Raw genomic sequence first — 12,557 nt, forward strand, 5'->3', positions numbered from 1 at the left:
GGGGCCCCTCTGAGGGCCAAACCAAACCACACTCTTCACCTGCAGAGATGCTGCTTTTTGTCTTTATCTCGCATCACAGATTGAACAGAGACAGGACCATGCAGAGTGATGCCCCTGGGCAGGGGGAGCTGGGGAAGGAGGCTCCTGGAGAGGCAGGAGACACATTCCCAAGGGCAGGATCCTTAAAGCCCCCCATATCCTCTCCCTTGCCCACAACCACACTCCCCAGCCTTCCCTTGCCATAGGACAGCAGGTTGACCTCCCTTGAGCCCTGAGTGGGCTCAGGCTGCTCCCCCTCTCTGAAGGAGAGGAGCAGAGTCTGTCTCTACTGCAAGCTGCTATGTTTTAGAATGGTGTTTTCCCTTCTCAAGGAGGCAGAAGGAGAATTGTTTGACAGAATCAGCTGGCCCATGTTTTCCCAGGAGAGCAGGAAAGCCAAAGGGAAGGAGCAAACACTTGGGAGAACCTGCTGCCAAACTGAAACAGCAAAGAGTGGCTGAACAGCTCTGAAGAGCCAGGAGGTACAGCCAAGCAACACACTAAGGGTATGTCCCCAAACCTCTCACATCTGGCTCCTGCAGCCCCAACCCCCTTTTTGCTCTGTGCTCTCCCCTAACTGCTGTTTGGGAAGTGCCACAGGTGGCTCCAGCAGGGCTGTGACCTCGTGTCCTGCTCCACTCAGGACACCTGAGGCCCTGGGGAGCTGCCACAGCTCAGGGAAGAGGCTGGAAGTGCTTTGCTTGCCCAAGGTAAGGAACATCCAACAAACATCCTGCCCCATTCCAGGGCCTGACAAAGAAAGGGGGGAGGAGGGGAGGGCTCAGTTGAATTTAGCCTTTGAAAAGTCCATTTCTGGATGCTGTTCCATGAACCTGCAAGGAAAACAGAGACAAGAGGTGGGGTGGGAGTCAGGGGACAGCTCTGGGGGGGTGGGGTGCAGCATCCCTCTGCCCTGCACTGTCAGGTTTGCTCCCTCCCCAGCAGGAAACTGCTTAGCTGAGCTCCCTGGGACACACTCTTCATACTACAAACACTTTTTGCTTGGGTCAGTGGTATCAACAGCCCTACCAGCCATCAAGGTCAGCAAGTCCAGACCCATGGGAGTGATTAATTATCAAACCCACACCCTTTAACTGCTGCCTGTGGGACAGACACGTAGCAGCTGTGACGCTGCCTGTGGGGCAGAGGGGAGATTGGGAGGCCAGATTAGGATTTAAGCTCAAACTTGTCAGTTCAACCATTCCTGGGGACAGGGGGGGAATATCTCCAGTGCTGAAACAGTGAAAACTCACCAGGGCCGTGACCAGAGGAATCTGGTTTCACAGTAGGTGCGACTTGATTTCGAATGCCCTGCAGACGGACTGTTTGGACTCTGGCTGCCACATCAGAAGGTTCCAAGAACCAGAGGCTGTGCCCAGGGGTGATCAGTGCCCACAGGAACTGCTCCTGCCTGTAGGTCACTGAGGGGCACGAGGCTCAGCCAGGCTGAGGATGCACACACAGGGCAGGGGCTTCTCTTCCTCTGTGCTCCCAGCTTGTGGTTTCCTCTGAAAGGGCACCACAGCCTTTCCATTTCCAGGGAAATATGTGCTGCAAGAACACTGTCCCTGCTTAGCAGCCAGGAGGGATTCACAGGCAAAGATCAGGACCCACCTGGGTGTCACCCAGTCTACTTTGGCCTGAACAAAGTCTAAACTTCCTCTCCATCCTCTACCAGCCAATCTGTGCACAAGCCAGACCTCACTGAATGAGTGACCTTGACAGCCTGGCTGGGCTCAGCAGTGGGGTGGCAGCAGGGCAGGGACTGTCCCCTGTGCTGGGCCCTGGGGAGGCTGCAGCTCCAAGGCTGTATTCAGTGCTGGGCCCCTCACTCACTGCCACAGGGACACTGAGGGGCTGCAGCGTGGCCAGAGCCGGGCACAGAGCTGGGGAAGGGGCTGGAGCACAAGGGTGCTGAGGGCTGTGGGTCAGTGCTGGGCTGGGCAGGGTGAGGGGAGGGCTGGGACTGCAGCAGCTTCAGTGGCTTTTCTAATTGAAATGGTTCTGTGATTCCCAGGAGCTGCTTTCCATTCCCTTGACAGCAGCCAGGCACTGAGGAAGCCTGGTCCCTGCTCTGTGACCCTGCACTGCTCAGTGAAGCCTCTGCTGCTGCAAAGGAGGAAGAGCAGGAGCAGGGCTTGGTACAGGAACCCTCCTGCCCAGCCCAGGTAAGAGGTGGCTCTGCCCTTGCTGGACGAGCTGCATGGCCCAGGGTTACCTCAGCACCTTCCCCATGGCCTTGGGAGCTCCCTGGGCACTTCCCTGCCAAGGTCCCTTCATACTAAACAGGGCAATAAAGACATAAAAGTGCAGCTGGCTCGGAGACAGCTGCCTGCAGGAGGTGTGCAAAGAGGGAGTTATCTGGGCTACTCCACTGAGGGAGATTAGACAACAATCAAGACCATGTTAAAGTTCAGTAGAGATGGTACCTCCAGGCCCTGCAGGTGCTTTCTGGACCTGGAATCAGCAGATCAAGGCAACCCCAGAGCTGGGCTGTGCCCAGAGTTTCCCATTAGACTTTCTAACCCCTTCCCAGGGCCAAGAATGCAACCACAGCCCAACTGCAGGTGTTGAACACAGGTAGGACTGAAGGCCAACCCATCCTCTGCTCACAGAGGATGTCCAAGAGGGGCTTGGGGAAGCAAAGAGCCACAAAAGGAGGAGATGTACACACTTTTTCAAGATGTCCTGCTTCTTCTGCTCATCAGAGGTGGGCAGCCCCATGGATTTCTGGCGTTGGTCATACATCATTTTCTCCACCATACTGCGAGTTTCACTGTCCAGGTCTGACAACTGAAAAAGCAAAGGCTTTGCTTAAAAGTGGGATCACTTGGCTCAGCCCATCCATACACCCTGCTTGCAGAGAGGGCAAAGACACTGAGGTCACTCTGAGGTGAAATGCTCATACAGACACTGCCTCAGCTCCTCTGAGGTTCTGGAGGCACTTCCACAGCTGCAGGACTCCCAGCACTGGTTTTACAAAACACAGCCACAGGAGCTGAGTGGGAGCACATTTCTGAGCAGGCTCCAGTCAGTCAAACAGGGCAGTTCTTACCTTTGAGTTCTCTGGGTTAATTTTCTTGGTGTTGATCTCTGGGTCTGTGGAGACCAGTTTGTTCCACCATTCCATCTTGTTGATCTGAAGGATGAAGAAGCAGAAAGATTCTCTTTTTTTTGTTCCTGGACTTGATGTAGGGATTTTATGTCTCAGTCACTGGAAGAAGCTGCTGGAATCAGGCTTTGATGGTTCTGTAATGTCAGTAAATCTGCACATGGATATGGAGCATTGCTCTCACTCTGAACCACTTTAGGTAGCCTGAATTTCCACAGCTGAGAAAGCTGAAGGCAGGTGTGGTGTCATGTTTGGCATGATATCAATGGGATTACAAACAAATCACCAAGGGACACAATAAGGTCTGTCACTGGACTTTTGTACCACTGGCAGATGTCAAAATATGGCATTATTGCATTAAGGAACAACTTTGAAATGACTGGTTTCCTTCCAGCTTCTCCTGACCTTGCTGAGCACTCAGCTGGAAATCCTGGATCAGCCTGCAGCTGAGCTGCAGACAGGGAAGCTGCAACACCCAGCTCCCAGCAGCGTGGATGCTGTGCCAAGGCTGTGCCTGGTGCTTCTGCTTCAGCTGACAGCGCCCAGGGCTTTCAGAGGTTTTGTTAAGAGTCATTTCCCCAGGGAAGAGGCAGGTTAAGTGTGAATCCTCCCTGACTGGCTCTGCTTTACCTTCTCCAGGTGCACAGTGACTGTTTTGCCATCCTCAATCAGCCAGGAGCTCTCCTCCACCTTCACCTCGTTGAAGAGCTCTCCATCGATGACGGGCGGGTGGCCCTTGAGGCCGACGCGCAGGCGACGGCGCTGGATGTCCACCACCACATCCTTCCCCTTCAGCCTGAAGTTCACCTTGAAAGGGATGGCCAGCTGGGGAGAGAGATCAGCTCTCAGTTGCTGAGCACTGAGGTCCCTCCTGTGATACTGCTCTTGGAGTTCCTGCCTTGGTTTCACATGGGCAAGACCAAGCGTGTGCCCTCAGGGCCAAGAGGGTCCCAGTGGCACCCTGGGGTGGGTCAGAAGGGCTGTGGGCAGTAGGTCAGAGGTTCTGCTCTTCCTCTACTCTGCCCTTGTGAGACCACATCTGGAATATTGTGTCCAGCTCTTGGCCCCTCAGTTGCAGAAGGCCAGGGAGCTGCTGGAGAGAGTTCAGGGCAGGGCCACAGAGATGCTGGAGTGGAGCATCTGCCTTGTGATGAAAGGCTGAGGGAGCTGGGGCTCTGCAGCTTGGAGGAGAAGAGACTGAGGGGTGAGCTCAGTCATGTTACAAATACACAAAGGGTGGGTGTGAGGAGGATGCAGCCAGGCTGTGATGGCCAATGACAGGACAAGGGGCAACAGGCACAAGCTGGAACAGAAGAGGTTCCAAAGCAACACAAGGAAGAATTTGTTCCCTGTTGAGGTGAGGGAGCACTGGCAGGGGCTGCCCAGATGGGCTGTGGAGGCTCCTTCTCTGGAGACATTCCAACCCAGCTGGATGAGTCCCTGTGTGCCCTGCTCTAGGTGGTGCTGCTCTGGCAGGGGGGTTGCACTGGATGAGCTTTTGAGGTCCCTTCCAGCCCTTGAGCTCCTGTGATATTGTCCTCGGGGTGCTGAGTGAGTGGGAGGTGAAAGGGCACAAGAACAAGTTTGGCAGCAGAAGGGCTGAGACCTCAAAGGCACCATAAGAAAGGGAAACAAATCTTAATGTCTTGTTAAAACAAGACTAAGATTTGGCAAAGTGGCATTGGCTCCACCCTTACCAACATCTGCTCTTAGTCCCCATCCCAGATTCCTCAGGTCCTGGCAATACTTACATCCAGCTCTGAGAGAGTCTGTGTCCATCTGTAATTTGGCAGGTCAGCTCCATTGCCAGAGTTGGGTTTCATTTTGCCTTTATCCTTCTCATCTTCTTCTTCATCATCTGTTTCCTGAGCAACCAATTTAAATGGTACAGAAAGAAGCTTTTCAGGTTTCCATTTCTCTTTCACTCGTAACAACAATTCTTGGGTTAAGACTCCCAGGCCAGATGCACATGTCTGATACTCACACACATACAGGCCAAAATGAACAGAGGCTTCTCTTAATACAAGAAGGAGGGGGAAAAGCCCCCCAAACCCCTATTTTGAAGCCTTTGGGAACTGTGTATTCTTCAAAAAAGACCCCTCACACTCCCAGTTCTCATGTTGTCCCAAAACAGATTCCTCTCAGCCTACAACAAAGTCCCTTGGTGAGCTTTACCTGTTTGTTAGAATCTGAAGATTCACCTTCTTCCTCTGAGGGTTTCACTGGGACACTGTTAGTCTGTCCTTGGGCCTCTTTCTTCTGTTTCAAAAGAGAATGAACACCCTCAGCCAAGTGCTGGCACTCTGTGTCACTTGCTGATCTGACACTAGGTGGCCTCAGCCCCTTCAGCTGGCACTGAACAGGACTGGGAAAAAGCTGAGGGGGGATTTGCAGCCCTTAGGGCAGCGTTAGAGGGAAGGAGTGCTGCCAAGGGGGAGACTCCCTTGCTCCTCACACCTTGATAACTGTCGCAGAGGGATGTTGCTACAATCAGAGAGGTTGCTGAAGGTAGAAAAGCAAAGTGAGTTCTGGCAGAATCCACAGGAAAACACAGTGGCTGGGCTGAGTTTCTGAAGCACTAAAACTGCTCCAGTCTGACAGCCCAGACACTGCAAAGGAGCAAATCCGAGGCATTTCAACCCTTAGTGCTGCCAGCAACACACAGCCAGCAGAGAGAAGGTGGCTGAGATAGCACCTGAGACCCCAGACAGGGCTCTCACCTGCTCAATTTCCAGCTGCAGCCTTTCTGCCTCCTCCTCTGTCAGTTCCTTAATCCTGGGCTCGTTGGCCTCCTGCTTGTCCTTGGCCAGCCTGGCAGCTCGCTCGGCCTTCTCGCGCCGCTCGGCCTCCTGACGAGCCTTCTTCTCCTTCCGCTCCTTCTGAGCCAGCTTGTTGTGGTGGTTGAAGGTCTCTGTGATCAGCTGAAAGATGGGAACACTTGTCAGAGGGGTTTAACAGAGGAATCACCACTCCCTCAAACCCAAATGAAGCCAACTCAGTCCACCAAGGAGCAGGAGGAGGTGTGTTGGGCACACTGACCACTTCATTGCAGTCCTTCCTTACCCAGGGACTGCTTCCATGGAGAGAACGGAGAAAGGAAAAGTCTCCCTTTGTTTTGCCCTCTGCAGTTGCTGCAGATGCCTGACCCAGTGTGTGACAGCTGCCCCACACATCCAGTGCAGCTGGAAGGACAGACACACGGCAGCCAAGTTTTTTTTGCCTCCTCCTGACCTTTCCCACGACGGGACGCTGAAGATCCCGTGTCATGAGTTAGAGGAGAAAGGTCTGAACAGCTTTACACAAGTGTTTTACCCTTCAGGGCAAGTTCCTACTTAAACCTTTGCTTCAAACTCCAAATTCTTGTGTTGTTGTGACTGTGAAAAGCAAAATCTCAAGGTCTCTGATGCCAACGGCCGCGCTGCTCCAAGGCAGAGCTGAGTACACAGGCAGGGGGCCAGAGCAACGGCTCCTGGTCAACAACAGCCCCTGTGCAAAGCAGCACGTATGAGAACTGCTCCAGAAACCACCACAGAGCCTGAGAAAGGGGATCTGAGGGAGAGGTGGCTCAAAGCAGGGGCTCAGGTACTGGTTTACATCTATCTCGGACACTCTGGGGGGATTCAGCAGCTCTCCAGAGCATCCACACCCTGCAGTGTTGGAACCAGCCACCCAGCAGGATTGGTTTACACCCCCCAGCCTGCTGTCTGCAGGACACAGAGTTCAAGCTGTGCAGCTCCAGCCCCTGCTGTGAGCATCCAAGGTGAGCAAACTGCAGTGCCTGAGCTGTGCAGGGTGTACACAGCACTCCTCAAGATCCTTACTCTGAAACGACACCCACAAAAGGCAACAGCTCTCCTCTTTCCTCTCTCCTCTCCTCTTTCACGCCAAAGGGCCAGCAGAGTTGAGGGAAACTGATGCTGCCACTTCTCTGTGGTGCTACAGACTCTATGCTCAGCACCTCAGAGCATTTGAGCAGGTACCACCCAACGACACAAACACTTTTCTTTTACAGGCAAAGACACAGTTTTCCTGTGGAATTGCCACCAACAGTGGCTGTGGCCTCCAGGAGCACCAGACACTGAAGTCTCTGAGATGCCACTCAGGGCTTCACTTCCTGGGAGCCCACAGTTCTCAGGAACTTAAGGTTTGCTCTCTAGGAGACAGCAGGCTTCACCTTTCTTACTCTGGAACCATCCTCCTCCTCACCCCTTCTCTGCTGCACACCACCAGCCATCAACTCCTGCCCTGAGCCACCAGTGTGGCCAGGGAAGGGGAACCACTGCTCTGCTGCTGAGCACAAGCAACGAGGCTTCAGCAAGTCTGGCCAGTTAGTGTGGGAATGCTCTCAATTCCCTGCAGTGAAACACTATTGCAGCTCATCACATGGCTGAGAAATAGCTGCTGGGGCTGCTCATCCCCAGGCCTGCTCCCCAGCCCTGCTGCTCACCCTCACAGCCCTGCTGCCCATCCCCCAGCTCCGCTTCCCACCCCCCCCAGCCCTGCTCCCTAGCTCTGCTGCTCACTCCCAGCCCTGCTGCCCACACCCCAGCCCTGCTGCCCACCCCCCAGCCCTCTCACTGTGTCCCAGCCCTGCAGACAGTGCCTCAGCCTCATCCCCAGTGCTGTGGACTTTGTGCTTTCCAGGAGCTGAGCAAACAGGGGAAGGCCAGGCTGTCGACACGCCGGTGTCTGGCACTGCCCAGGACCTGTGTCTGCCACAGTTACTTTCCAAACAAGCCTTTGGCCTGAGTGTGGCAAACACAACCCCGGTGTGTCGCTCCCACAGCAGCCCTGTGGCCTCACCTCAGAGAGGGGCAATTCCCTGTCACCTCACCTCAGGGATGCATTTCATCAGCATCTCAGGCTGCAAGGCCCCAAGTGCATCAAAATCTCTGAGGTGCTCAAGGAGGGAAATCTTCCTATAGCACAAATGGAGGTGGCAGGAAGTCAGAAGCCATCAAAGCCTGAGGGTTTGGGGTTTTTACCTTCTCTGCTATTCCATCTTCTCCACCAGTGAAGAAATCTGTTTTCCTCCTCAGGAAACTAAAGAAGGTGTTCACAAGCTGCCAGGGAAACAGGAGAGAGAGAAAAAAATCAATGAGAGCAGATCACTCCAAGCCAGCTCCTGTCTCTTAAGCAGCCTTTATTCCTTGTGCTGCTTCTTCTGGGCCAGGCTCACACTGGAACCAGCCACAGCACCATTTCATTGAAAGAATGTCTGGTGGCTTTTAGGGACACAAGTTAGTGGTGGGCAGGGCAGGGTGAGGGGAGGGCTGGGACTCCAGCAGCTTCCTTTGTGCAGCTTCTGGATTCCCTGTTTGCAGAAGAGGCATCTGTATGGTTCCCATGAGCAAAGGGTGAGCAGTCACGTCCCAGCTCCCCTGGGAAGTATCTCTGCTCCCCTACCCCAGGCTGGGGTCTGAGGCAGTGACTGGGGTGGGTATGTACAGACATACACTGTACTTTGCTGCTTTGCATTCCCAAGGGTGCAAACTCCCCCTGCCACAGCTCCTCTTTATTTTTTACAACAATGAAGGGGCACAGCAACGTGTCCAGCTGGGTTTGGAAACCTTCTGAGGAGCCTCCACACCCTCCCTGGGCAGCATGGGCCAGGGCTCCCTCGCCTCAGCACCAAGTGACTTTCTCCTGCTGTTCCAGTGGCACTTTCTGTGTTCCAGCTTGTGCCCGTTACCCCACACAACAAAGTGCCACCCATGCACCCTTTAAGCACCGATCAGCGTTGCTGAGCTCCCCTCTCAGCCATCCCTTCCCCGGGCCGCTCAGCCCCAGCCCCGCAGCTGCTCAGCATCACGCTCACCAACGAGCGCGGCCTCGCACTCCCCGGGGCCGGCAGAGGCCTGAGCCGCTCCCGCCGCCTGCGGGGAAGCAGGGAGCGGGGAACAAAGCCGGCCGTGCACCGCCGGAGCGAGCCGGGGCACGAGGCCGCTCCCTGCGCCCCTCTCGCGGCCCTCCCGCCCCGCCCCGCCTATCCCGGCGATAGGGAGAAGCCGCTGTGGGGCCGTGGCGGAGCCGGCGGCGCTACCTCGCGCACGCCGCCCTGGTGCTGCTGGGCCATGGCGAGCAGCATCCCGTCGAAGCGATCCTCCTGCTCCGCCGCCTCCTCCGCGCTCAGCCCCATCGCGCCCGCCGCGGCCCCTCACGCCGGTCGCCGGAAGCGGAAACACCGCGGCCGGAAACACGCGCGCGCGCGCGCGCCCCGGTCCCCTACGCGACCGCTTCAGCCAATCGCAGCGCTCCACCGGGCGCGTTCTCTTCGCGGATTGGTCCGAATAGAAGGAAGGCGGGACGTGAGGCGCGCGCGCGGTTGCCATAGCGACGGCCGCTCCGCGCGCTGCCGGAAAGCGCGGCCCGGGGCGCGTGACCCGCCCGGCACGGGCCTGAGCCCGGCACCCCTGTACTGAGCACCCCTGAGCCCAGTACCCCTGTACTGAGCACCCCTGTACTGAGCACCCCTGAGCTCAGCACCCCTGTACTGAGCACCCCTGAGCCCAGCACCCCTGTACTGAGCACCCCTGAGCCCGGCACCCCTGTACTGAGCACCCCTGTACTGAGCACCCCTGAGCCCGGCACCCCTGTACTGAGCACCCCTGTACTGAGCACCCCTGAGCCCGGCACCCCTGTACTGAGCACCCCTGTACTGAGCACCCCTGAGCCCAGCACCCCTGTACTGAGCACCCCTGAGCCCGGCACCCCTGTACTGAGCACCCCTGTACTGAGCATGGCCCTGAGCTCAGCACCCCTGAGCCCGGCACCCCTGAGCTCAGCACCCCTGTGCTGCCGCCCACCTTGGGGCAAGGGCTGCTCCCCCAGGCACCCTGCAGCCGGGCACTGAGCGCTGATGCTTCCCTGGCTCCTGTTCTGCTGCCAGCAGAGGAACAGTCACAGAGCTGCTGCAGTCCCAGCCCTGCCCTCACCCTGCCCAGCCCAGCACTGACCCACAGCCCTCAGCACCTCAGCTCCAGGGCTTTGGGATCCCTCCAGGGCTGGGCACTGCCCCAGCTCACTGGGCAGCCTGGCACAGGGGCTGACACCCCTCTCAGGGAAACAGTTCTGCCTCAGCTCCAACCTCAACCTCCCCTGGGGCAACTCGAGCCTCTTTCCTCTTGTCCTGTCACTTGGGAGCAGAGACTGACCCCCAGCTCCCTGCAGCCTCCTGTCAGGGAGTGTCAGAGAGTGCTGCTGTCTGCCCTCAGGCTCCTCTTCTCCAGGCTCAACACCCCCATTCCCTCAGCCCCTCCCAGCCCCTTGTGCTCCAGCCCCTTCCCCAGCTCTGTGCCCGGCTCTGGCCACGCTGCAGCCCCTCAGTGTCCCTGTGGCAGTGAGTGAGGGGCCCAGCACTGAGCTCAGTTCAGTACTTGGCAACTGCAGCTCAAGCTCTGAGCACTTGCCCCACATTTCCTCTGCGAGACACAAACCAGAGAGCCCTGGACAGTGCTCTGGGGCCCATCAGTTCACCAGGTTTCTCTCCCTCAGCCCCAACAGCACCAGCCTCCCGTCAGCAAGGTCAGGCAAACAGCCGCTGATAACGGCACTTCCAGGTTGCTCTTGCCAAGGCCGTTGAGCCCAAGGCCCAGACGAGTGCCCTGTGCGTGCGTGTGACCCAGCCTGCACCCGTGCCATGGTACAGCCCGGGTTAATGGCTCTGTTTGTCCTGGGGGTGATGGTGATAAGGCCCAACCCAGGGCCCCCTCCCCCCCTTTCATTGAGAAAACGACTCGTTAGCTGCAGCCAATCAGCGTCCCGTCGGGTGTTTTTAATGAGGACAAGCTTAATCACACAGTGGTCAAGGCTGCACAGGGGTGTTTCTCTGGTGACCCAACCTTATAAGAGCTGGTTTGAGCCGCCATGGGCTGGCAGAGCCGCAGCACAGGCACAGCCCAGCCCGGGACAGACCCTCCTGTTTCACCCGGGATCCCGCTCAGCTGTGACCGCCGCCACGGCCATGGAGTGCGAGGGGTGCGGCTGCCATGGCGAGGACAAGCGCACTGCCATCCTCTACACCCTCCTGAGCCAGAACCTGGGCCCTGGCACTGCCCGGCAGCGCTGCCTGTGCCAGCAGCGCCGCACCGTGAGCCTCCGCACGCCCCGCGCCACCTGCCAGGCCGCCTCCGACGTCCTGCTCAAAACCGTCAGCTTCATGAGGAACCTGCCTTCCTTCCAGCTCCTGCCACGGGAGGATCAGCTCCTGCTGCTGGGCAGCTGCTGGGTGCCTCTTTTCCTCCTGGGGCTGGTCCAGGAGATGGTGACCTTCGAGGTGATGGAGACCCCGGCACCCAGCATGCTCAAGAAGATCCTCCTGGATGGCCGGAGCAGATGGCAGGAGCCTGAGCAGACACAGCCCACGCTGGCTGCCGTGCAGCGCCTGCAGGGCACCCTCAACACCTTCTGGAGCCTGGACCTGAGCCCCAAGGAGTTTGCCTACCTGAAGGGAGCTGTTCTCTTCAACCCTGGTGAGTGCTGGGCCCTCGTGGCTCTGCCTGATGGCACATCTCACACACAGCAGTGTGGGGAGACCCAGAGCTGGGCAGGGAGGGGAGCAGAGAGGGTCCTGACCTTATAGAATCCCAGAGTGGTGGGGTTGGAAGGGCCCTGCAGAGCTTCTCCAGCCCCAGCCCATGATAAAGCAGCTTCCCCTTGCTCAGGGGGCACAGGAACGTGTCCAGCTGGGGTTGGAAACCTCCTGAGAAGGAGCCTCCACACCCTCCCTGGGCAGCCTGGGCCAGGGCTCCCTCACCTCAGCACCAAAGGACTTTCTCCTCCTGTTCCAGAGGCATTTCCCATGTTCCAGCCTGTGCCCATTGCCCCTTGTCCTGGCACTGGCCACCACACAACAAAGTGTCCTGGGCACCGACTGTTACTGGGAAGAGAAGTGGCAGGATACCAAAGGCGGTGGGAAAAGCCAGAGCCCTTTACCTGCCCTGCAGACAATAAAGAACCCCAGGGTTTCCTTTTTAAAGCAGAGTTTGTCTGCTTAACTACTTTTCCTCCCTCAAACATCACCCCTGAACACCTACAGCTCGGTAGTGCTGCGCTTCTCCCATTAGTGTGGCCTTGCACATCTCTTCTGAGAATACTGGAAGGCTGGGAATGGGAGAAGCCTGGGGCTGTTTTCCAGACTCTCATCACCATCCTTTCCTCCTCTCCCTTGGCAGATGTCCCTGGGCTGAGAACCTCCCTGTACATCCACAGCCTGCAGCGGGAAGCCCAGCGGGCGCTTCAGGAGGTCCTGCAGCCCCGACAGCCCGAGGGCCGCGGCCGCTTCGCACGCATTCTGCTCATCACCTCCACCTTGAAATCCATCCCTCCCACCCTCGTCACAGAGCTCTTCTTCCGGCCCCTCATCGGCAACGCCGACATCCTGGAGCTGATCACCGAGATGCTGTAG

At 57.3% G+C, this 12,557-nt stretch overlaps 2 protein-coding genes across 2 annotated transcripts; one reads left to right on the forward strand and one right to left on the reverse strand.

Moving 5' to 3' along the window:
* Positions 1-48: 48 nt before the first annotated feature.
* On the reverse strand, positions 49-9,328 carry NUDC (nuclear distribution C, dynein complex regulator). The gene is made up of 9 exons (XM_062014407.1): positions 9,195-9,328; positions 8,137-8,214; positions 5,872-6,072; positions 5,327-5,410; positions 4,903-5,016; positions 3,782-3,976; positions 3,095-3,178; positions 2,714-2,832; positions 49-872 (listed from the first exon to the last, which is right to left on the reverse strand). The coding sequence occupies exons 1-9, from the start codon at positions 9,288-9,290 to the stop codon at positions 821-823; spliced, it is 1,023 nt and encodes a 340-aa protein (XP_061870391.1). The 5' UTR covers positions 9,291-9,328; the 3' UTR covers positions 49-820.
* A 1,774-nt stretch (positions 9,329-11,102) lies between these two features.
* Positions 11,103-12,557, forward strand: NR0B2 (nuclear receptor subfamily 0 group B member 2). The gene is made up of 2 exons (XM_010205826.2): positions 11,103-11,622; positions 12,325-12,557. The coding sequence occupies exons 1-2, from the start codon at positions 11,115-11,117 to the stop codon at positions 12,555-12,557; spliced, it is 741 nt and encodes a 246-aa protein (XP_010204128.2). The 5' UTR covers positions 11,103-11,114.

The sequence above is a fragment of the Colius striatus genome, chromosome 24 (assembly GCF_028858725.1).
Source record: "Colius striatus isolate bColStr4 chromosome 24, bColStr4.1.hap1, whole genome shotgun sequence".
Classification (NCBI taxonomy): Eukaryota; Metazoa; Chordata; class Aves; order Coliiformes; family Coliidae; genus Colius; species Colius striatus.

Excerpts from the sequence above, each read along its gene's own strand:
- NUDC (XM_062014407.1), bottom strand. The coding sequence starts at position 9,290 with ATGGGGCTGAGCGCGGAGGAGGCGGCGGAGCAGGAGGATCGCTTCGAC. Across the intron at positions 6,073-8,136 it reads AAGATGGAATAGCAGAGAAG|CTGATCACAGAGACCTTCAA; the intron begins GTAAAAACCCCA and ends CCCATCTTTCAG. Across the intron at positions 873-2,713 it reads AAGCAGGACATCTTGAAAAA|GTTCATGGAACAGCATCCAG; the intron begins GTGTGTACATCT and ends TTTTCCTTGCAG.
- NR0B2 (XM_010205826.2), top strand. The coding sequence starts at position 11,115 with ATGGAGTGCGAGGGGTGCGGCTGCCATGGCGAGGACAAGCGCACTGCC. Across the intron at positions 11,623-12,324 it reads AGCTGTTCTCTTCAACCCTG|ATGTCCCTGGGCTGAGAACC; the intron begins GTGAGTGCTGGG and ends CTCCCTTGGCAG.